The 22,312-nt window shown below is 53.0% G+C and overlaps 1 protein-coding gene across 1 annotated transcript in view; it reads right to left on the bottom strand.

The window, feature by feature from the left end:
• Window positions 1–303: 303 nt before the first annotated feature.
• Window positions 304–22,312, bottom strand: part of TNNI1 (troponin I1, slow skeletal type) — a 31,454-nt gene continuing 9,445 nt past the window's right edge. The window contains exons 2-7 of the mRNA XM_078849850.1: window positions 7,194–7,235; window positions 5,492–5,623; window positions 4,980–5,069; window positions 3,278–3,454; window positions 1,623–1,733; window positions 304–899 (exon numbers count right to left, since the gene is read on the bottom strand). Coding sequence (XP_078705976.1) covers window positions 1,626–1,733; window positions 3,278–3,454; window positions 4,980–5,069; window positions 5,492–5,623; window positions 7,194–7,235 — 549 coding nt within the window. The 3' untranslated portion in view covers window positions 304–899; window positions 1,623–1,625. The remainder of the gene's footprint in view (window positions 900–1,622; window positions 1,734–3,277; window positions 3,455–4,979; window positions 5,070–5,491; window positions 5,624–7,193; window positions 7,236–22,312) is intronic.

Genomic DNA, 22,312 nt, shown 5'->3' with positions numbered 1-22,312 from the left:
TGCTGCAGGTTAGGATGGTGGCTTGTTAGAGTGTGGAGAGCCAGCACTGGGAGCGCTGCACGGCTGATGGGAGTGCTCTGGAAATCAGGGGGTGAAGTGGTTGGAGGCTGAGGTCCCTTTCAGAGCTGGAGGGAGCCCGTGCAGTGACATCCCCACTACCCCTGCCTCTAGCTAGGGCTTTAGGCACCCTGCTTTCATCAGCTGCAAAATACATGCACATAATGAGCGTAAAGTGAAGAGCAGACTCTGCAGCTCTGTCCTAAACAGTCTTTTAATGAACACAGAGACACAGCAGTTACTTCCCACGTACTGTGCATATCAGAGCTGGATGGTGAGATCAGGACCAGCGGGTTCATCCCTGGGCTGTCTGCAGTGGCTGGTGGAGAAGGACAGACCAAGAGTCCCAAGCAGCATCCAGAAGTTACAAGCATGCCTGAGACCCCATGGGGTTACCTACATGTAGCCATCAGTGCGTGGCACGGGCACTGCCTTTCTGCAGGGCACGGGACTCCTGCAGGATGGCTGGCAAGGCTCTCACCCTTGCCAGCTAATGGGATCAGCACCTTAGGCCACAAGGGTGATCAGTCTTCATGCAGAAGCACCCCTGTGCCCGTCCAACGGGTTGGTGCCCTGCGCCGGGACCTACAGGAGACAGCTGGGGTGCCACGCGGGGGCGATTAATTGGCTGCATCACGTGAGGCTATGGCTGTTGTCATGGAAGCCGGGGGCAGAGGGGGGCTGATTTAAGCACAGAGGCTGGATGAGCTTCCCAAAGAGCTTTCCGCAAATGCGCTGGCTCGAGAGCGAAGGTAGGAAGAGGCACACGCGGGGCAGCGTGAAGGGGCGGCAGGGGCGAAGCTGCGGGCAGCGGGGTGACTCTTCGACCCTCCCGGCAGCACCTAGGAATCGGAGCGGCAGCTTCAGACAGCGCGAAGGGATGGGCTGGAGTCTGCGCCTGGTGGGGCGGGTGCCACGGCGCAGCCGAGCCAGCAGCCCAGTGCAGGGGCTGCCTTAGGGCACGACACGTCTGCAGAGAAATCCCAGCAAGTCGCCACAAGACAAAGGCAACAAAGAGAGTAGCTCCCCTGATATCCCATCTCAGGGCACGGTGTCCGCAGGCCCAGGCCCCGCCAAAGAGCGAGTCGAGGCAGAGCGCGGCGCCAGGCAGCCCGGGCAGGAGGTGCTGTCGTACCTGGAGCCCAGCCCCCAAGATGCGTCGAGAGAGGAGGCAGGTGCCTGGCACTGAGCTCAGAGGGCACAAGCTGCCATAATTCAGATCCTCCTGCAGCATAGGCAAACCCAGCATGCTGTAATGTGCCAGCTGGCAGCACTGGGTCATTGACCAGTCCAGAGGGAACGGGCCCCAGGCCGGCGTGTGATACAGACACTTGGACTGCGAAGGTTATTCACAGACGCTGACTGCCTCCTGCTTCATGGAAAGGGGCATCAGGGACTGGGGGAAGGGGCTGTCGGGGCAAAGGGAGGAGTGGCAGAGCTAAGGACAAAGCCCTGGCTGGGATGATTTAACTGGGAATTGGTCCTGCTTCGAGCAGGGGGTTGGACTAGATGACCTCCTGAGGTCCCTTCCAGCCCTGATATTCTATGATTCTATGATTCCGTACCTTTCACTGGCCTGTCGGAGATTTGGCAGCATCAAACATCTTCTTCCTGCCCTCCATGCCCGACATGGCCTCTACGTTCTTGCGCCAGTCACCCACTTCCACAGGGCGCTCCTGCAGGGAGACGCAGGGGTCAGGGGTCCCGGCAGCACAGAGCCCAGGGATTCTCGGGACGGCGCATCTGAGCAGCGCTCGGTGAGACAGACTCTCCGTGTGTGGGTGTGTCCGTGCGTATACCTGAGTGCGCTGGCTCACGTGTGTGCATCTGCATGAGCATGTGTGTGTAAATGCAGGGGTTTGTCTGGGTAGGTTCGTGTGTACATGTGCCATGTATGAATGGGGGGGGGTGCATGAGTGTACGGGAGGGGGTGTTTTCATGGGTGGACGCAGGAAAGGGAAGCATGGGTTCATGCATGTATGACTCCATATGACGGAAGGTTTATTTTGTCCTTTATTTCCGTCCTGGCTGACTCAGAAGCTGCTCCGTGCCTGAGTGTACTTAAATCCCATGGGCCTTCCAATGTGCCACATTCCCCCACACCCAGAACAACCGTTCCAGCAGTGACCCCAGGTGCAACCTCGCCCAGGGCATCTCCCTGGATCCCATTGCACTCGCCCTGTGGAGCTGCGGGATGACCTGCCGTGTTATTATACAGACAGACAGACGCGGACATGTGTCTCCAATACCCCTACACTAAATAGCCTGTAAGTTTGGGGTCCTTGACTGCTGGGACAAAGGCAGCACCGGGGGGGTGGGGGGAGAGAAATGTGATATGTCAGGAGATCCCTTTTCCCTGTGAGTCAATTAGGGACCATTGTGTCCCTAGAGCTGCTCTGTGTGAAGCTGGATTAGAGCCCCAGCGGGTTGGGGTCGGCTGTCTATGGTTTTAAAACCCCAGGATGCCCCCTAGAGTCAGTATAGAATGGAGACAGCTGAGAAAGCAGTGAGAAAGGGCCCCGACCCTGCTATGTACAGAGCCCCTTGAGTGGGAGGGGAGGGCATGCGGCACCTGGTGTGAGCAGCCCTGCCCTCTGCCGCACCAGACCCACAGTGTCCATCAGACCCTGCCCGTATATTCCTTCCCCCACAGAGCAGGTGGCAATGCAGGACCTCGCCCGCGGCTGGAGTTAAAAGGACTGGCTGATCTTATGAGCAATAATAATGAGACAGACAAGGATCAAGGATCACCAAACCTCCTGTCTCAGGGCATAAGCCGATCACCACAGGAGTCAGGAGGGGAATATATCCTCCCTGCGCAATTGGCCATAATTGGCCAAAAATATTCCTGTCTCTGGTACATTCTGCATTGGCCTCTGCCATAGGGAGGGCGCTGATCCAATATACAAACCTCAGGCCTGGCTCTCTGTCCATTTACCCCCATGTAAATCAGGAGTACCCACATGGAGGTCCCTGGAGCTACCCCAGTAATCCAGACCCTAAAATCCCAGGAGGCCTCGTTCAAAGCAAGAGAGCATCTGTGGGAAGTGAACTCCATGGAGATACTCAGAGTTACACCAGCATACCTGTGAGCAGAACTGGGCCCTTGAACTAAATGCACCCCCTGTCCAAAGGGCCCAACACAAGGCGTACGCCCCAGGTCAAGTCCCAGATCAGCCTCGTGTGGACCCTTTGCACAGGGGTGAATTTCCGCACCCACCTTCTCCGTGTCCTCCTTCTTGACAGATTTCAGGTTGGCTCTCAGGTCCATGGAGACTTTGTGCTTGGAGCCGAGCAGGGCCCGCAGCATGGCGTCCGCGGAGACGCGGACACGGCGCAGCGGGGGCCGCTTGAACTTCCCCCGCAGGTCGAGCACTTTCAGCTTCAGGTTTTTGATCTGTGGGACGAGGGAAAAAAGGAGGAATCGCCAGGTGGCGGGGAGTACGGCACAGCTGCATTGCACCGGGGGCAGGCCCCCGACCCTGCTTCAAACCAGCCTGCAGGGAGCACCTCTGCCTGCTCCTGGCACCAAGGTAGTCAGCTCCCCCATCCGCTGGGGGTGCCCGGATCCTCACAGGCAGCCCATCCTGACCGGGACCACACCAGGGGTGATTCTCCCCCATGGCATCCAGCCCCAGCCCCAACCCCAACCCCAAATGAAACATTAACCCCAAGCCCAAGCCTTGTCCCTTCTCCCAGCTCCAGACATCACTCGCAGCGATAACGGGTCAGAGTCCCATGCAGACTCCAGTCGCAGGCTCCACAGTGGCCCCAGCTTCAGGGACAGTGCCATGCACCAGCGAGCGGCTGGCCATCGGAGCTCCTGACAGATGGGCACCAGCTGGGATGCTGCACATGTTGGCTTCCAGCCACCACGGCATCCCCACGAAGTGCTGAGCAGCTGGTGAAGGAGAGCAGAGAGGATGCCGTGCCTCTGAAACCCAAGTCCGGGGCGCCTCTGGCTGGATGGCCCCAGAGTGGCGCCATCCAGAGCCAGTGGCTACTGCTGGTAATCTGGCTGAAGGGCTTTTGTTTGAATGGGCTGCGGGAGCCTTGCAGGTGGCTTCTTTCCCACTAAACTACCCAGGTGTGAATTTTTCAATGATCAGACGGCAGTAGGAGGTGGCATGATCTTGGGGATGGGGCCATGGAGGCCTGAGATCTGTTCCTAGCTCTACACACCTGATGCTTCCCCTCTTTGTGCCACAGTTTCCCATCCTGCCCTGTGTCCACCTTGTCCATTTAGGCTGTGAGCTCTTTGGGGCAGGGATTCTCTTACTGTATCTGGGCAGCACCTGGCACCATGGGTCCCTGGTATTGGTTTTAGGGTTGTCAACTTTCTACTTGCACAAAACCAAACACCTTTGCCCCACCCCCTGCCCCACCCCTCATCAGAAGCCCTGTCCATCCCCACCCCTTCTCTGGGGCCCACCCCCGCTCACTCCACACATACTCCTCCCTCTGTCGCTCGCTTTCCCCACCCTCAGTCACTTGCTCATTTTCACCAGGCTGGGGCGGGGTTCCCAGCCAGTGGGAGCTGCAGAGTCAGCACTTGGGGTGGGGGCAGTGTGTGGAGCCCCCTGGCTGCCCCTACGCCTAGGAGCCGGAGTGGGGACATGCTGCTGCTTCCGGGAGCCGCGCAGAGCCAAGGCAGGCAGGGAGCCTGCCTTAGCCCCGCTGCACCGCTGACTGGACTTTTAATGGCTCAGTGGTGCTGACCAGAGCCACCAGGGTCCCTTTTTGACCGGGCATTCTAGTAAAAAACCAGACACCTGGCAACCCTACTTGGTTTGGGGACCTCTAGGTGCGACTGTAATGCAAATAACGCTAATAACCTAGGTGAGGTGCATAGCAGGTATCAAAACAAATAACCAGTTAATTAAGAAATAAAGTGCAAGCCAGTGCACAAGGCACCCTCCTACCTCTCTGGTGTTGTGGATGCATTTTGCTTCGATGTCGTACCGCTCCTCATCCACGATTTCTACCTTCTCGTGCAGCTCCCTGCACAGATCCTGCAAGGAGAGGTCACAAAGGCCAAGCTGGGAGCTCTCTTCACTGCTCCATCTGCTGAGCCTCCCAACCGTGGCCCTGACTTGTCACAGCAGGTACTGTGTTAAGAGCTAGGCTTTTAGCAGGCAGCATGTTCGTGGTGCCTCCTAGAGGTGGTGTTGAGTCTCCATCAGTCACCAGCCCTGAAATCCCAGCGGCCAGCATGTCCCTGACTGAGTTCCCTGGGAAACCACCTTCCCCCTCTATCACAGTACATGCTGGGCAGATTCACCTTCCAGAGCCTCTGGACCCTGCCCAGAGGGACCCATTCACGAGTGACAGGAGGGGCCCTGCCTCAGCCATAACAAACAGGGTGGAGACCTGAGCTGTTGTCAGACCCCTGCGCAGGTCCCTGGTGGCCCTCCTGACTCCCACTCAAGCCTACCTGCAGCTGGCTGAAGGACAGCCCGCTGGTCCGCAGTTGTGTGATCCGCTCAGCCAGGTATCTCTCCTTCTCCGCTTGCTTGTCCACTTGATCTTGTTCCCATGCTTCCTTGGCTTTGGCTAGCATCAAACTCTGGAGCACACAGCAGACAGCAACAGCCTGAGTAGATGCACTGTGCCGTGAGCCCCCCACCCCACCCCCAGCTATCACCTCAGGCCAGGGGCACATGGCAGGGAGCTACCAAAGAGCATGGAGATGTTGAGCTCAGTGCCTTTGTGGTGAAGGACAGAGAAACTGCTTGTTCCTCAAACCCATATGGAAGGGTCTTCAGGGCCTTGTCCTCAATCCAGTGGGGTGAGTTGCAGGCACTGATGCAACTAAAAGCATTTCCCCATGGTGTGTGATAAACCGGGCGCGGGGGGAGCTGCAGGAAGGAGGGTGAGAGGCTGCAGAATCTGTGTCTGATTCAGAGACTTCCTTGCTTTCCTTGGGGCTGCGACTCCTGACTGACATTGGCATCACCTGGCTCTCTGCAAGCATGTGTTTTCCCCCGTAAGCAAAAACGTTTCCCCAGAACCATGTCCTGTCTGTGCGGTGCCCAGTGCACTGTTGGCACGAAACAAATTATTGGTATTAATGATTATTATTAACAAAGGATGTAGGCAGCAGCACCTGCCACCCAATTGAACATTTAATGCACCTTGCCCCAGGAAAATCAGTGTGTGTCCCTGCATATGTTTAGGCTTGGAAGGATTCGATTTTTATCGGTAAACGTCGATTTCACCGCACACTCACAGACCGGCGAAAAATATTTCCAGCGATAATCATCCAAGTTTTACAGCTAGGCAAAGTCAGACAGAGGCTGCCTGAGAGCTTATTGGAGCGTGATTTTAGGTGATTTACTTTGTATATTTTGATGCGACGTTGACAAATTTGTGTTTTAACAACAGTTAGAAAACTTGACCTTTTTGAATCTCAAGTGTCTACTGTCCTTAAATCAGAGGTTTGTAAGGTCAGGCTTGACAAAGCCCTGGCTGGGGTGATTTAGTTGGGGATTGGTCCTGCTTTGGCAGGGGGTTGGACTAGGTCACCTCCTGAGGTCCCTTGCAACCCTGATATTCTATGATTCTATGATTACTGACAGAGCCCCTCCCTATTGTCTGACACCCCTCCAATTGTCCCCCACTGTGAACATTTAAATTGATCAAAACAGAACCAAAAAATGCTTACAAAATAAACATTGATATTATCCATCAAAATTATAGAAAGATAAAAATCAAATTCTGCCAAGCCTATATATGTGACACGCTGGCTAAGCATGCCCCTCCCACCCAGCGGCTAACAGCCTACTGTTACTGATGGAATTACTTCTGCACCACAAGTGGGATAGATGCCTGCATTTTTAGTGCTGAAGATCCCAGGTTCAATCCATGCTGATAACTTGGGGGACAGGCGGGTGTTACATTTCCAACTATGAAGTTCTGAGCGGCTGAGGGATTGTTCCAGGTTCTAGGGATCATGGAGGTGGGAACAGGGCTGTTTTCTTCAGAGACCCAGGATCTTACCTGTACCCAGTGGAAAGCTGAGTTTTTCTTTCCATAAACACTGTGGCTAGTCATGGAAATGGTCATACCATGTTTCCGCAAAGAAGCTTTTAACCTTGATTTGCTATCTCAGCTGGGATAGACCCAAAGGGACTCACCTTCAACAGGAGTTTGCGTGAGGCTGTGATCTTGGACTTTCTCTACAGAGGGAAAGAACAAAACAAAAGACATTTTAAATGCAAATTCATAACAGAAAATGTATGTTAATGTCTAGATCTCTTAAGGGGAAAAAAAAATCCAGGAACACTTACCTCCCTGCAGTTGTTCATTCAGACAGAAGAAACAAAGAGTGGAAAAAACAGAACAAACGATCAATAGACAGAATGCATGAAACATCTGGAGGACTGATGCAACTAAAGGTTACAGGTGGACTCTTTGCTACTGCATGCAAAATGTGCCACAGACCACAAGTGTTTCTTTGGACCAGATCCTCAGTAGGTGTAAGTTGATGGAGCGACACCAGTTTACATCAGTTGAAGATCCAACGCTTAGATATTAAGGCAGTAAATATGCGTTATTAGTAAAATTGTAAAGTGATGGTAAAGGTCTCCATGTGTATGAAGACTTTAATTCAAGGAACACACAGCAATTATAGGTATTAATTAAGCAAACCTCACGATGCCCACATAAGGTAGGTGACATGAGAGCCATTTTACATGTAGGGAAACTGAGGCACGGGGCAGTTAAACAACGTGCTCTAAATTACACCGCAAATCGGGGGCAGCGTGGTGGGATAAGACCAGGGAGTCCTGACTTCTAGTAAGGCACTTCTCTAGTCACTAGATCACACATAGTTCATGTACAAATACATGCCATTATCTGAGCTGTGTGTACAAGTGCCAGGCTGTGTCAATGCACGTGCAGTTTCAGTACTCAAGGGTTGGATCTGGCTCTGTACGGTATTCAGATTCCTGGAGGCTAGTGGCTGGGAAGTGTGTGGCAGTGTGAAGATAGACACTGCTCTGAGCAATTTGACAGATCCAGATACTGCACCAAAGAGCATGGAAATTCCTTGTGTGCAGACATTTTGCAATTTGAGTACCTGCTCTTCGCTGGGATGAAGTTTTGAATATGGCCCGTGGAAATTCAAAACTTGGAAAAGTGTGAAAATGCTGGGGGTTGGAAATGGGACCATTTCTGAGTGTAAAGGGATGGCATTGCACCAAGACTCGAGCCGCGCTGTGAGCAAAGATCTCAACATTTCACAAGTTTCCCCCCCAAATTGGAACATTTTCTCAAAAGCCAAAGCAAATATGAGATTCTCCTGTTAGTACAGCCTGGAAATCTGCCTCCCTCCCTCTGGTGGCTGATCCACAGAAGGCTGTTCTCATTCGGCAACTGCTTTGAGCTGCTTCGCCCAGTCCTTTAGCTCCAGTGCTGAGGGCGTGAGCTTTCAGTGCTGACTGGTTTGCGTTCAAACCCTGCTGTTGGTCGAAGTAGAGCCAGGTCTCTCCCACAGCTCTCCTGAGAAGCCAGAAGCTTAGGGGAGTTCAGCAAAAGGCAAAGGGCAGTGCTACTACTTACGGCTCTGGCATTGTGCTGTCCGATTCTGCACCTAGAATCACCCCAAAGCAAAATGATCAATAGCAAGGAATCCAAACGTGAGCTCGCATCCACCCACTCCCACACAGCAGGGTATAAGTCACAGTCTGTGCTTACCAAAGAGCCAGGGCTGAGGTGCTTTGACTGAGCTGCGGCTCATGACTGGGATAGAAGGGGGCTGCAGGCTGGGACTACGGCATATATGTAAGGAGCCCAGGGCTGGGATAGCAGAGGGCTGCAGGTCAGGACTGAGGCACATGGACAGAGCTGGGTGTATGGAAAGCCCAGGGCTAGCAGGGGGCTGTGGGTAGAGACTGAGGGGCACTGGCAGAGCTGGGGCAGGGGGGACCCCAGGGCTGGGACAGCAGGGGGCTGCAGATCAGGACTGAGGTGCATGTACAGAGCTGTGTGTGGGGAGTCCAGGGCTAGCAGGGGGCTGTGGATCGGGATTGTATTGTACTGACAGTTATGCAAAGGTCCCTAAGCTGAAGTTACGTGCCTCCTGACAGCCCACCTTGTTTTCATGGGCACCACCTGTGTTTCCAGCTGAGCTGCCACCTCCAATGCCCCAGCCGGTCTCAGGGTCTGTATTCGAGTTCTACACTCCAGGAACCCAACCAGGACTCCACTGCTCAGCAAACCCCACTGGAGAGACCCTCGCCTGCATCTCAGCAGGCCACAAACTTTTCATTGGACGAGACCCTCACTGTGAACAGCACCAGAACTAGCCCTGCTCTAAACAGGACCCTCGTGCTTCCCATGCGGGGCTGCACTGCTCCCCGCTGCCCTTCACCCCTCCTCACTGCCTGCGTGGAGAGAGCACCTGTGCTTGCCTTTCAACCTGACTGCGTGATGGCTTTGGGTAGTCTCTTCCAGCACAGCCACATCGAACGCCTTACTCCGCTCGGGGGAGATGGCTTCAATCCTGCTTCATACCTCCGGAGGAACTTTGCTACACCGAAGCTTTGAACCAAGGACCCATCCCAGCTGTGGATGTTCTCCAGAGACTGGATTTGAACCTGCAGCCTATTCCATCCCTGCTACAAGCCTGAACCAAGAACTTTGCCATTACTGTGTGTCATTGATTCCATTTAACCAGTTCTCGCTCTCATCTCTATCTTTTGCCTGTTATGAATAAACCTTTAGATTTTAGATTCTAAAGGATTGGCAACAGCGTGATTTGTGGGTAAGATCTGATTTGTTTATTGACCTGGGTCTGGGGCTTGGTCCTTTGGAATCGAGGGAACCTTTTTTCTTTTACTGGGGTATTGGTTTTAAAAACCATTGGTCCGCATAACGAGTGGCACTGGTGGGGATACTGGGAAACTGGAGTGTCTAAGGGAATTGCTTGTGTGACTTGTGGTTAGCCAGTGGGGTGAGACCAAAGTCTGCTCTTGGGCTGTAACTGCCCTGCTTGAAGCAGTTTGTCCTGAATTGGCACTCTCCGTTGGGTGCCGCCAGAACCAGCATCGTGACAGTGGCCATCAGCTGTGCCGTCAGGCCACTGAACAAAGGGCTGGTGGGGATAAACAACTGGCTCTCGGATAAGATCACATTTTCCGAACAGTTCAGGGAGGGTGTAAGTTTCCAGCCCCACCCCTGCCAGGAGCTGCTCAGGAGAAAAGACACCCCCACCCTGGTGCTTTTCCTGGCTCCTTTCGAGACCCCCCTACTCAGGCTGCTTCCCAGACTGCAGAGCCCCAGCCCCAGTGGAGGTGTCTGAGTGCAAAGGAGACACAGAAGCTAACCAGAAACTGAGCAGCCTGGCAGGCAGACACCTGATAAAGAGGGCGGTGGTGCATTTCCCCACGTCTCTGAGAGCAATTGGACTTTTATTCATGGGCACAGCAGCACCAGCTCCCTTAGCAAAGTATCTCTCGGATAAAGGCAGGGCTGAAAGAAGGGGGGCTGTAGAGGAGCGGGCTGGGTAAAACTGGGTGAACAGTTCCTAATGTTTCATCTGCTTTTTTTCCCCGATTGCAGATCATCCATAAACAGCTCGGCCTTTCCCCCAAGCGTATCTGTTATTCAGAACTATTTCTGCAGCTCATTCTCAGCTGGTAGTTTCATTGCAACTCTTTCATATTCCCAATTCTAAATGCCAGCTGTTTGGGCTGGACGTATAAGCCATGGACCCTTTGAATCAGGTTCCCAGGGAGGAATAGTCCTGATTATGAATTCGAAATTGTCTTGCCACAAATATTCTCTGACATCTGCTGAAAAAGGGGCTCCTTCCATTAAATTCCTACCTCGCTCACTAGACTATTACCAAGGGAGAAATTCACCCCATCCAGAGCAACAACAAAATGGCCTCCTCAAAACTCTCCTTTGCTATGATGCCTACAAAAAACTTGACAACAGTTAGGCTGGTGGTGTGCAGAAACCAATGCCTATGCTTTGAACTACACTGTCTCATTGTCTGCAGGCCCCCATCCATCTATATCTACCTGTTATCTCCTGTCTTATAGTTAGATTGTAAGCTCTTTGGGGCAGGGACTGTCATTTTGTTCTGGTCCATGGCAGTATGGTAATACAAATAATATCCAAAAATAACAATCATAAATGCTGTGCACACAGGTAGGTACCACTTAAGCCCCAGGACTAGAGCAGATCAAAGTTCCCCATAGATTTTTCATTTAAAAACCCCCATATTTTCTGCAGCAAAATGTTGATCTTCCTCACACTTTTTCAGTTCTCCAATATAGAGGATGGAAGCAAACCCCCCTGTTTTTAATTGATATTTTAAAACAAAGCAATTTTTGTCTTCGGAAGTGTCAAATCATTTCATTTCGATTGAAGATGTGAGCGTTTTCGGTTCCCATTCAAAACGTTCTGGAATTTTTGTTTCGAGAACATTTTTGATGGTTCTGTTTTTTTGTTCTAATCCAGGAAATCCTTTTGAAGTGTCCAGCTTTGTTTTTCCAATCGCTCTGCACAGGACCTGGTGATTCTCCTCTGCTTAGGGGGGATTTCACTCAGAAATCAAGCACAAGGAGGAACGTGATGACCGCAAAGGAAGCGGATTTGTGAACAGATGGGAAAGAATGTTTGTGAATCAATTTAATTCTGCATTATAGTGAGTCACTATTAATATTGCAACAGCACCTAGGGACCCCACTGCACCATGCACTGTGGATAGCCAGTCTCTGTCCCAAAGAGCTTGCAATCGAAATAGGCAAGACAGAGAAAGGGGGTAGAGAGGGGAAAGAGAAAAGAAGTGACATGCCCAAGTCACACCGCAGGTCAGTGGCAAAGCCAGGAATAGAGTCCAGCTCTCCTGACTCTCCGGAATTAGACCCCCCACCCACACAATGATATAACAGCTGTAATCATGGGAATCTTTCCATCCTCTGGTAAACGTGTTATTATTATTTGCCTGTTCATCCAAAACGTGAGCTCCTTTAGGTCAGATCTAACCCTGGTTTAAGTGAGCACAACATCCACTGACTTCAGTGCAAGGCTGCATTAGGTCCACCTTTGTTTAGAACTTTTACACCGAAGAGAAGCTTTCCCTTGATACAACGAAAGATCCAGACCTCAGCCCCTTCTGCCCAGCCCTCGGCCAAGATCTGGAGAAGACAGACAAGTCTCTTGGGAGTTTTAAAACATCACTCACCCTACCATTCTCTGAACCAACGTACAAGAGTTAAATCTGTGCTCATCGCTGATTGATAGGTGTCAGCTTATTAGAGTCCTACCCCATCATGAAAGCCTATGGGCCTCTCACTCCAGTTTGACATCCGTGGAATGTCATTGGCTTTAATGCAGTTCCTCCGGATTTTCACCAGAGTGAGTGAGAGGGGAATCAGGCCCTGTAGATCCCCATACCCACTGGATTCAGGCAGAAGCCCAAGCCTGCAGAAGGAGCTGACCCAGGGGCTTTGGGTTAATCAACCTTTAGGGACAGATTTTTCTGAATCTCCGAAGCCTCACATTTGGCAGCTGGAAATCAGGTTCTTTATCATGCAAACTGCACCCGCGGTTGCACAGGCCATAACATGCAGCCGGAGCCAGGAGCCTGCCAGCACGCGCTGCAGGGGCACATTCAGGTGGGCTCAGGAATCCAGGTTTGGTTCCGCTCCAGAGGTGCGCTCCACCTATCTGATGGGGACACAAGGACCGGTGCCTGGTAAATTCTGGCCTGGATTTCCATGCCCACTGGAATGGATTCCCGATATATCCCAGATGCTGCTATGGAAATCATGAAACGAAATAGCTCCTCAAATTCCGTTTCTGCAGGAGAATTCAGCCTGGGAAAGGTCTAGGAAACTGAAAACTCTTAACCCTACCCAGCTGGAAACTCACACACAGAGACACCAAACAAGCACAACACAAAGCACACAACTACAAACATTCTCACCACACACACACACACACAGCTTAGTGTGACCGATAGCCCTTTCAAAGGCGCATGTCATAGCAATTCCAGCTTCAAGTAGGGGGCACTTGGAAGAGACACCTCAAACGAAGAGCTTGGCAGGCCACCAGTGCCTGGTGGGGACCAACCTGCTCTGTGATGCACTGGCTGGACAGGCAGACATGCTTTGGCCAAGTCAGCACTGATAAACAGAGAGACAGGTGGTTTTAGTACCAGGTCTCCAACCCCTCTACTGCTCACAGAGCTTGACCGCAGCCTTTCCAGTTACTGCAATGGATCAGCCTGTAGGTAGGCAGCAGGAAATACCTGCCTCCTAGGGACCAGACAGCAAAGGGGCAGCTAAAGTGGCATTTTGTTACAAAACCCACAATGCCTTAGCAAACCAGTCCTTCCAACAGAGCCAGTCTGGAGCCAGAGCCTAGCCTTACACCTGGAGCAACATTCCCATTGTCAAAAGTGACTTGGACATGAGGGGGTCTCATTGAAAGTCCATGGGGCTCAGGCTCCGATGTCATTCAGGGGCTGAGGAACATTACCCCTCACCTTGATCCCCATGGCACCTGTGAGCTAAAGCAGTGAGCACCGGGTTTGGCAGGAGGGGCAGAAGCTGGTTTGCTTTTCACCAACATAGATTCCCCAAGAGTGGATAGAATGCTGTTGAAACAAAATGCCTAGCCTGAAGTGCCTAGTCTGGAGCTCCCAACACCCTAGTCTCCGATTAGATAGACAGAGAGAGAGCTGGAGAGAGAGAGAACTAATCCATAGGCATTTCTAGGGTACCTACCATCTTGGGGTCTAAATGGAACCTAAAATTTCATAGGAGGTGACACAGTTCAGGCCCCAGCTCCTTGCCCACCAGCACACTGGCTACCATTACAATCAGCCTGGCTAAAGCTAGTACAATCAGGTAAAATCTCGCCTCCCTGGCCCCAGCTCCCAAGGCAGCCAATGAAAGAACCGATCCCTGGGGCTGGTGAATGTGCCAGGCTAACCTGGCAAGGTAGCGTCTTACCTAGTGCAGTCCAGGCAGAGGGGAGGTGGTGGCTGGAGGCTGGAGGGCTGCAGACTGCAAGGGGATGGGGAAGAGACAAGAGTATTAAATCCAAGCCAGCCTGCAACTGGTCGGTAAAAATAGAACAGGCAGATATACCCCTTTTATACGCACATGCTCACTACACACGCACACACGCACACACGCGCGTGCTACCCATGGACAGTGCACACTCATGCACACCCACCCCACACCGCACGCACCACAGACACGCATGCACGCTACGCACACGTATGCATAGTTCACCGCACCCTATACACACATCCACGTCACCGACGCTTTACACATGTATGGTATAAAACACACACGTGAGCACTCATGCACTTCCACCGCACATGCACATTACACATTCACATTAAACACAGGTGCGCCTCACTGACACTGTACACACACACACACACACACACTCACTGACACACTCACGTGCTCATACACGGACACACATTATACATACAACGCTCAACACATTGGGCCAGGTTCTCCGCTCCTGCAAATTGGCACAGGTCTGCTGACTCCTACTGATTTACACCAGTTGATGACCTTGCCCACTAGACACAAATGGTACACACACGCCATAAGCAGTATAGACACACACACAAACACACGGAACCAGATTCCCCACTGTGCCAATCCGTCCATGGAATGACACCCATGTGCAACTGACGCAGCAGAGTGGTGAATCTGGCCCACGGATCTCAGACTCACAGTCTGGTTCTGCAGAGCCCTGCAGCTGAGAAACCCCCTGGGCCTGCCGCAACAGATTATTGTTACTTACAGGAACACAGTGTGGTTCACTGGAGCGCCTCCTGCAGGGCAGAAAATCTCCAGCAGCGCAGGAGCATTGTAAGACTCCAGGACACACGCTCAAAAGCCCACCAGTGCTCCGTGTGCACAGACTATACTTACACAAACACACATGAGGACTGTACACTTACATAGACACACACACGGACAATACACACTCGCAGGCATATACACATGCGCACACAAGGGATACATCTATAGATACACACCATACACACTGACATATCTATATGACAGGGCACTTGTGTTTGCATGGAGACAGACAGCCTATAGACAGACAGCTCTGATGAATGAACAAGCTGGACAGACGGATAATTAGATACTAACCAGTCCTTGTCACTAGCCCATCCCCTTGACATTTCAGTTAGGGAGCCCAGGGCTGGGATAGCCAGTGGCTGCGGGTTGGGATGAGGGGCGTCGGCAGGGCTGTGCGGGGAGCCCAGGGCTGGGATAGCCGGTGGCTGCGGGTGGGAATGAGGGGTGTCGGCAGGGCTGTGTGGGGAGTAGCCAGGGCTGGGACAGCTGGGGGCTGCGGGTTGGGATGAGGGGCGTCGGCAGGGCTGTGTGGGGAGTAGCCAGGGCTGGGACAGCTGGGGGCTGCGGGTTGGGATGAGGGGCATCGGCAGGGCTGTGCGGGGAGCCCAGGGCTGGGAAAGCCGGTGGCTGCGTGTGGGAATGAGGGGCGTCGGCAGGGCTGTGTGGGGAGTAGCCAGGGCTGGGACAGCTGGGGGCTGCGGGTGGGAATGAGGGGCGTCGGCAGGGCTGTGTGGGGAGTAGCCAGGGCTGGGACAGCTGGGGGCTGCGGATGGGAATGAGGGGTGTCGGCAGGGCTGTGCGGGGAGCCCAGGGCTGGGAAAGCCAGGGGCTGCAGGTTGGGATGAGGGGCGTCGGCAGGGCTGTGCGGGGAGCCCAGGGCTGGGAAAGCCAGGGGCTGCAGGTTGGGATGAGGGGCGTCAGCAGGGCTGTGCGGGGAGCCCAGGGCTGGGACAGCTGGGGGCTGCGGGTGGGAATGAGGGGCGTCGGCAGGGCTGTGCGGGGAGCCCAGGGCTGGGAAAGCCGGGGGCTGCGGGTTGGGATGAGATTCGCGGCTAAAGCAGAGCAGACTGTGCTGCGCCTGCCGGCAGCTCTCATCCCAACTCTTTTTACCATCAAATTCACTGAAAAATGAAGACAAACCAAAGGGCGGCGGGTGCCTGGGCTGCCCTTAGTGAAATCTCGGCTGCCCCCTCCATAAAAGCCTGCGCTCCTGTCTCTGAAGAGGCCCGGGGCTCTGGGAGGCCAGGCCTGCACCTGTTGGCCTGTGTATTTTTAGGGCAGACCTTATGAGCGAACAATGCACAGACTATAGCCCAGCAAGGACAATGCCTGCTATGTTAATCCCCGCGGCTATTATGGTCACGGCAGGGCACTGGCCAGGCTGTGCAGATCCTCTGGGGAGGAAGGGGAGCAGCTGGGAGTGAAGGGAACCCGCCCCCTTCCCTGCACTGGGCACAGATCACTGGGCTAGGGGGTGAATTCACCAGCCCACAGCTCAGTAACTCATCTCCCCTCCCCCCTGCCCATCCCATTCCTGGTGAGTCCTTGGTCTCGCTGCGGGCCCCAGGGACCTGGGTCAGATCCTCAGCTGGTGTAAATCGACTGGCCTGTGGTGAATGCCAGCTGGGGACTCGGTACTACATTCCCAGCAATGGAGCTGGAGGGGCTGGGGTGAGGGTTCTCCTTTTCCCCGGGGTTCAGGGGACAAGCTTTGCATCAGCCCCTCCCGCCTCGCCCACGGTGCTGCCCAGTGAGGTGGATCCCGCCAGAGCAGGAGCGCCCCAGCCCAGTCGCCTTTAGCCCCACCACTAGGCTGGGAAGGGGGTGGGGGAGGCTCAGGGCAGCCCCGGTGAACCAGCCCTGCCCCAGCTCTCACAGGAAACGGGGCCCTGGAGCCAATGGGGTTACTGTGGATTAACTCCACCAGTGCCGGCGTCAGGATGAAGCCCTTGGTTTGGCTCTGACCCCATCCCCCCGAGCGCTAGCAGAACCGTGGGCTGGATGGAGGCAGAGTGTCACTGATACCATGGCATGGTGGCTCCCAGCCTTTGGGGTTGGCATGGCCGCCACCCTTCCCTGTGGCTCTGGGCACCCTCCCCTGTTCACTTGCCACCATCTCTCCTTTCTCCCTCGCTCCATTTTCCTCTCCTCCTTTCCTGTCTCTGCTTCCCTTTTCTGGGTATTTTTCTTTTATTTTTTTCATTCTTCCCCCTTCCAGTCCCTGTTCCCCCCCACCCCCCGCCCATCCAAGACAATGTCCCCATCTTGAACCCTCCCAGAAACCTGAGGGGGAGGTACATTAAGGCTGGGATTTCCCAAGGGGCAGAAGGAATAGCAATGGGCTTCTTTGGAAATTCCCAGCCCCAAAGCCTAGGACATAGCTTGTGAGCCTGACTGTGGAACACGCACCCAGGCCTGTTTGTCGTTAGAGCCCAGGGCCAGATCTGGGTGTTTCCAGAGCCTTCCACCCAAGCCAGTGAGAACGACCAACCCACACGTGCACTCGCAAGCAGAGCTGCCACGAACCTGCCAGGGATGAAGAGCAGAACCCAGGGTGAGAGGAGCAGGAGCTGGTTGCTAATGACATAATAGTAGAGATCTAAATCGTCTGCTGCACATAAATACAATGGAGGCAGGCACTCCGGAAATGAGGCAGATAGCTAGGTGGCTGATTGGTGGGCTAAGATCTAGGAGGGTGGAGAGATAAACAGAGATTTGCTGTCTAGGGTTTCTTTATGCAGACTGACTTTGGATCACCAAGGCCAGGGCATCATCATCGCAGCAAAATCCAAGAGGGACGAAGCCTCCTTGCAGAGCGAGCGCCACCTGGGTTGATCTCTAGCTAGGTCCTAGGTGCTCTGGCTGGATGTCCAGTCTATCATCAGTGACTTGATCATGCCTCCAAAGCTGTTAGCGCCCACTTGATCACCGGCCGTGCAGCAACGTTCCTTGAGAGACATGCTCCATAATTCATTGGCCTTCCATCCTAATACATATATCCCGGAGCCGACCATCTTCACCATTCTGGTCAATTGTTCTGGAAGCCGAAATGGCCAAGAGCTTGTCTCTTCCTCTGAGGCAAACATAATGAATGGCACCTTGTCAAAGGACCATCCCGCTCTCCTGGGGGTCGGTGGCAAACGAAAAACCCCCGGGCAGATGATCTGCAAAGGAAACTCATTTATTTTGCCCTTCCCTGGCCGGCTGCTCGGCACAGACATTCCGGTTCCCAGTTCATGGAATAGAATCATAAAATGATGGAAGATTAGGGTTGGAAGAGACCTCAGGAGATCATCTAGAATCATAGAATCATAGAATATCAGGGTTGGAAGGGACCTCAGGAGGTCATCTAGTCCAACCCCCTGCTCAAAAGCAGGACCCATCCCCAATTAAATCATCCCAGCCAAGGCTTTGTCAAGCCTGACCTTAAAAACTTCTAAGGAAGGAGATTCCACCACCTCCCTAGGGAACCCATTCCAGTGCTTCACCACCCTCCTAGTGAAATAGTGTTTCCTACTATCCAACCTGGACCTCCCCCACTGCAACTTGAGACCATTGCTCCTCGTTCTGTCATCTGCCACCACCAAGAACAGATGTGTGTGTTGTTGCCATGTTTCAGCTTTCCCATGAGACACCCTCCCCCCCCCCCGCCAATGTCTCCATGCCCATCTTTGCTGAAGAGCCCTGAGGAGATGGCTGGAGGATGTGACTTGTGATATCACACAAGCCACTCACATGGGCTGCAGCCTTCCCTCCAAATAGAAGGGAACGCTCAATGCTTAAGGCAGCTAGAGGAGGCTGTGGGTTCTCTTATGGGTGCTGTGCTCTGTCTTTGCATGGGGCCATGCCAAGAGCCTCTCTGCTCTGCAGGGCTCCTGAAGGGGCAGTCCCTGGCTGCAGCCAGCTCAGTTCTTGGTCCCTCTGCAGAACAATCGTGGGGAGCCCTCACTCAACCCCTGCCCCAACGTGTGGAAACCATCTCAGTGCTCCCTGGAGGGAGTTGTGGCTGTCTGCTGCCCCCTGCAGCAGGCTCTGTGCTGCAGCTCTGGCTCCAGGCTCCCGAAAACACGGCAAGGATCTTGCCAGTGTTCCCCTGAGAAACACGGGATCCAACACCAAAGAACAAAACCCTTTCCCACCCAGTTTGTGAGGGGCCTCTATGCACCATGCGCGGGTGGCTGGAGGCACAGCAAGGCACCGTGGGCTGCCCAGTTGCCCCCTATCAAAAGCTCCTCCGTAAAGAGTTTGGCCCAGTGCAACAAATTTGCTTAGCCCCCATCCCAGTCCTTTGCATGTGGCTATGGAGCAGGGTGCTTTAAAACAGGACCAGTTAAACCTTTATAAGGCAAAAAGACCTGGTCTGGACTGTGTCTTAATCACAGTCTCTGATCAGAGGGGATGTTGGAGGGACGCAACACAAACCATGCCTTGTTATGGATCATGGATCATTAATATTATGGGATTTCTCTTAAGATACGATCCCAGTCCTGTCATTGCTGTATTTGCTGGCACAATCCCAAGTTCCTCACCAGGCTCTTCTTACAGATGACTCTGTGGGTGGTGGGCAGGTTCCCTGTCTCCCTTAACTTCTCTGACTCGAAGCAGGGGCATGTGCTTTGATCTGCAGCAGAAGGGAGATGGATGTGAAAAAGGCCAGACTCCTTGCTATAATAATAACAATAACAGAGCTCAGCTTGTCATTCCTGGACTTTGGAGCGCTTTACAAAGGAGGGGCGGTATCACAATCCCCATTTTACAAAGTTGGGGAAACTGAGGCACAGAGCAGGGAATGGGCTGGTAGAGGCAGCACACTCGGCTTATGACTGGACTGGACAGTGAAGGGGCTGCGTGGTAAGGCACGCTGCTCAGTCGGAAAGATGGTGGCTGTGATGCACGGTCTCAGATGCTGGTGTTAAGAGCAAGAGGGAGGCTCAGGGTTGTGTCAGCAACGGTGACCCACCCACCCCAGACAGGAATAAGAGCAACCCAGTTATGAGCCCTGTCACCTATTTTCACCACACTCCCTAATCATACTCAGAGGATTTGCCAGGGTGGAATGGATTAATCGATCCATCTAGCCCAGTATCCTGCCTTCTTTAGCCTAGGCAATATAGCACCAGGTTTTCCAAAGCACTCGGCTTCCATTTAGGTGCCTAAATAAGTGTCCAGATTATCCAAGTTTGGCACATTGGGTGCACGTTGGGTACTCAGCACTTCAGCAAATCTTATTTTGGTGCTTACCTGGGAGCTAAACTCTTGTCCCTTAGAAATGATTTACATTAGCTAGACCCATATACTGAGATCTAGATGGATTAGGCCAGTATACTAAGGTCTAGAAGAAGGACAGGTAGGCTGAAGCTGTAAAACTCAGATCCAGATCTCAATCTGGACTTGGAGAACGCCACTTCTTTGGGCTGTCTCTAGCTCATGAGCATTGCTGGGATGATCAGGGAATAAACAGGGAAATCTCAAGTAAGAAGTGAGAGGTTATTTTCCCTCTGTATTTGGCATTGGTGCAACTGCTACTGGGATCCTGTGGCCAGTTCTGGTGCCCACAATTCAAGAAGGATGTTGATAAATTGGAGAGGGGTCAGAGAAGAGCTGCAAGAACGATTAAAGGATTAGAAAACCTGCCTTAGAGTGATAAAGAGTCAAGGAGCTCAATCTATTTAGTTTAACAGAAGGTTAAGGGGTCACTTGATGACAGTCTACAAGCACCTACATGGGGATCAGATATTTAATAATGGGCTCTTCAGTCTAGCAGAGAAAAGTCGAACATTATCAGTGGCTGGAAGTTGAAGCTAGACAAATTCAGGCTGGAAATAAAGTGTACATTTTTAACAAATGAAATAATTAACCATTGTGCCAAATGTACCAAGAGTCCATCCTGATTGGTCACCTCACTTCTGCTCTCTGATTGGACAAATGAGATGTTGACAAACCCCACAACGTGCTTTCCAGAGCAACTCTTTGGACAAATCATCATTGGTCCAACATTAGTGAAACTGGGATTTGTGAGCATTCTGGCCCATGCCCTAGCAGCTGCCTGAATCCTGGGTTTCTCCGTCACTTACAATTTTAAAATCAAGATTGGATGTTTTTTTCTAAAAGCTCTGCTCTAGGAATTATTTGTAGGAAGTTCTCTGGCCTGTGCTATCCAGAGCAGACTAGATGATCCCAATGGTCCCTTCTGACCTTGGAATGTATGAAAGCTGTTAAACTGAGATCCAGATCTCAGTCTGGACTCAGAAAACCCCAGTGCTTTGGGCTGTTTGGCTGTGGGGATTTGGTCTGGGCCTGTCTCTACTTCAGGAATAGAGCTCAGATGATCACCCAAAAGTTTGCGTCCCTTTGGCCCACCCTGTCTCTCCTCCCAATCTCTCGCCTGTAGATTTTGTGCTGCTTATCTGTGGGAGATGAATCAGCCAACTGGGTCTCTGAAGCCCTCGGTGAACAGGCTGAGAGCCTGGACCCTATGTTCTGCCTCTTTGGAGAGGTACCTTCACCTAGGAGCCTCCTCTAACACAAGGGGGGCATTTGGGAGTGTTGTCTAATCTCCCTTGACATTTCGGAGCTGGCTGTGAAAATAGCAGGGCCCTGGGGGTGGGGAGGATGGGCGTATTGGAGGCATGCCCTCCAAGAGGCTATCTTTACAGACAACAAAAGCTCAGCTGTTGTTTCTAAGTCTGTCCCGGCACTTTGGGAAGCCAAGGTACCTTTGTAAAGGTCAGTGGGGACGGTTAAATGAGCCCTTTGTTGGCTCAGAGGTCTGGAAATGGGAGAGCCAGCCTCACACCACTAAGTCACTGCCTCACATCTGCCCTGTGTCAGGCTGGGACTATCCGAGCAGCCTCAGGGATAGCTGGGTGCTAGTCAAATTTCACCAGGCATTTGGGTGCCTGACTCCTTCAGGAGCCTTTGAAAGCCCCGTCCATTGGTGTGCTCAGCGTCTTGCCCTTTGGTGGCCACGCCAGGCCACGTGCTGGGCAGGTGTCCAAAGACCAGCCCCAGGACAAGCAAGCGCCTGGTTGGTCTCACGGGCCCGGAAGTGGGGGAGGGAGTGCTCATGCAGAGAGTGACCAGGGGCCACTTGGAGCAGGGGGATTATAAAACCAGGGACCGCCCATAGCACTCCCATTGCTGGCAGCTTGGTGGGGTTCTCAGAGGCACTAATGGAGCAGCATCATGGCGAGAGCAGTGAGGGGAGGATTTCAGCACATCCTCAGTGCAGGGAGTCTCAGGAGAGCCAGGCTGAGCTCAGTTGAGATCTGAGGTTCCCCACCCAGTGGCGATGCCTGAGAAGGGCTGGATCTGATTCCCTGGGATTGCACTGGCTCTTGCTTGGCTGTAGGGACGTGGGACCATCCCCCGAGAGAAAACGATCTCTGCCCTAAAAGGTCTCAGGC

Source organism: Lepidochelys kempii, chromosome 21 (assembly GCF_965140285.1).
Source record: "Lepidochelys kempii isolate rLepKem1 chromosome 21, rLepKem1.hap1, whole genome shotgun sequence".
In the NCBI taxonomy this organism is placed as follows: Eukaryota; Metazoa; Chordata; order Testudines; family Cheloniidae; genus Lepidochelys; species Lepidochelys kempii.
This window is presented reverse-complemented; position numbering and strand designations above follow the sequence as displayed.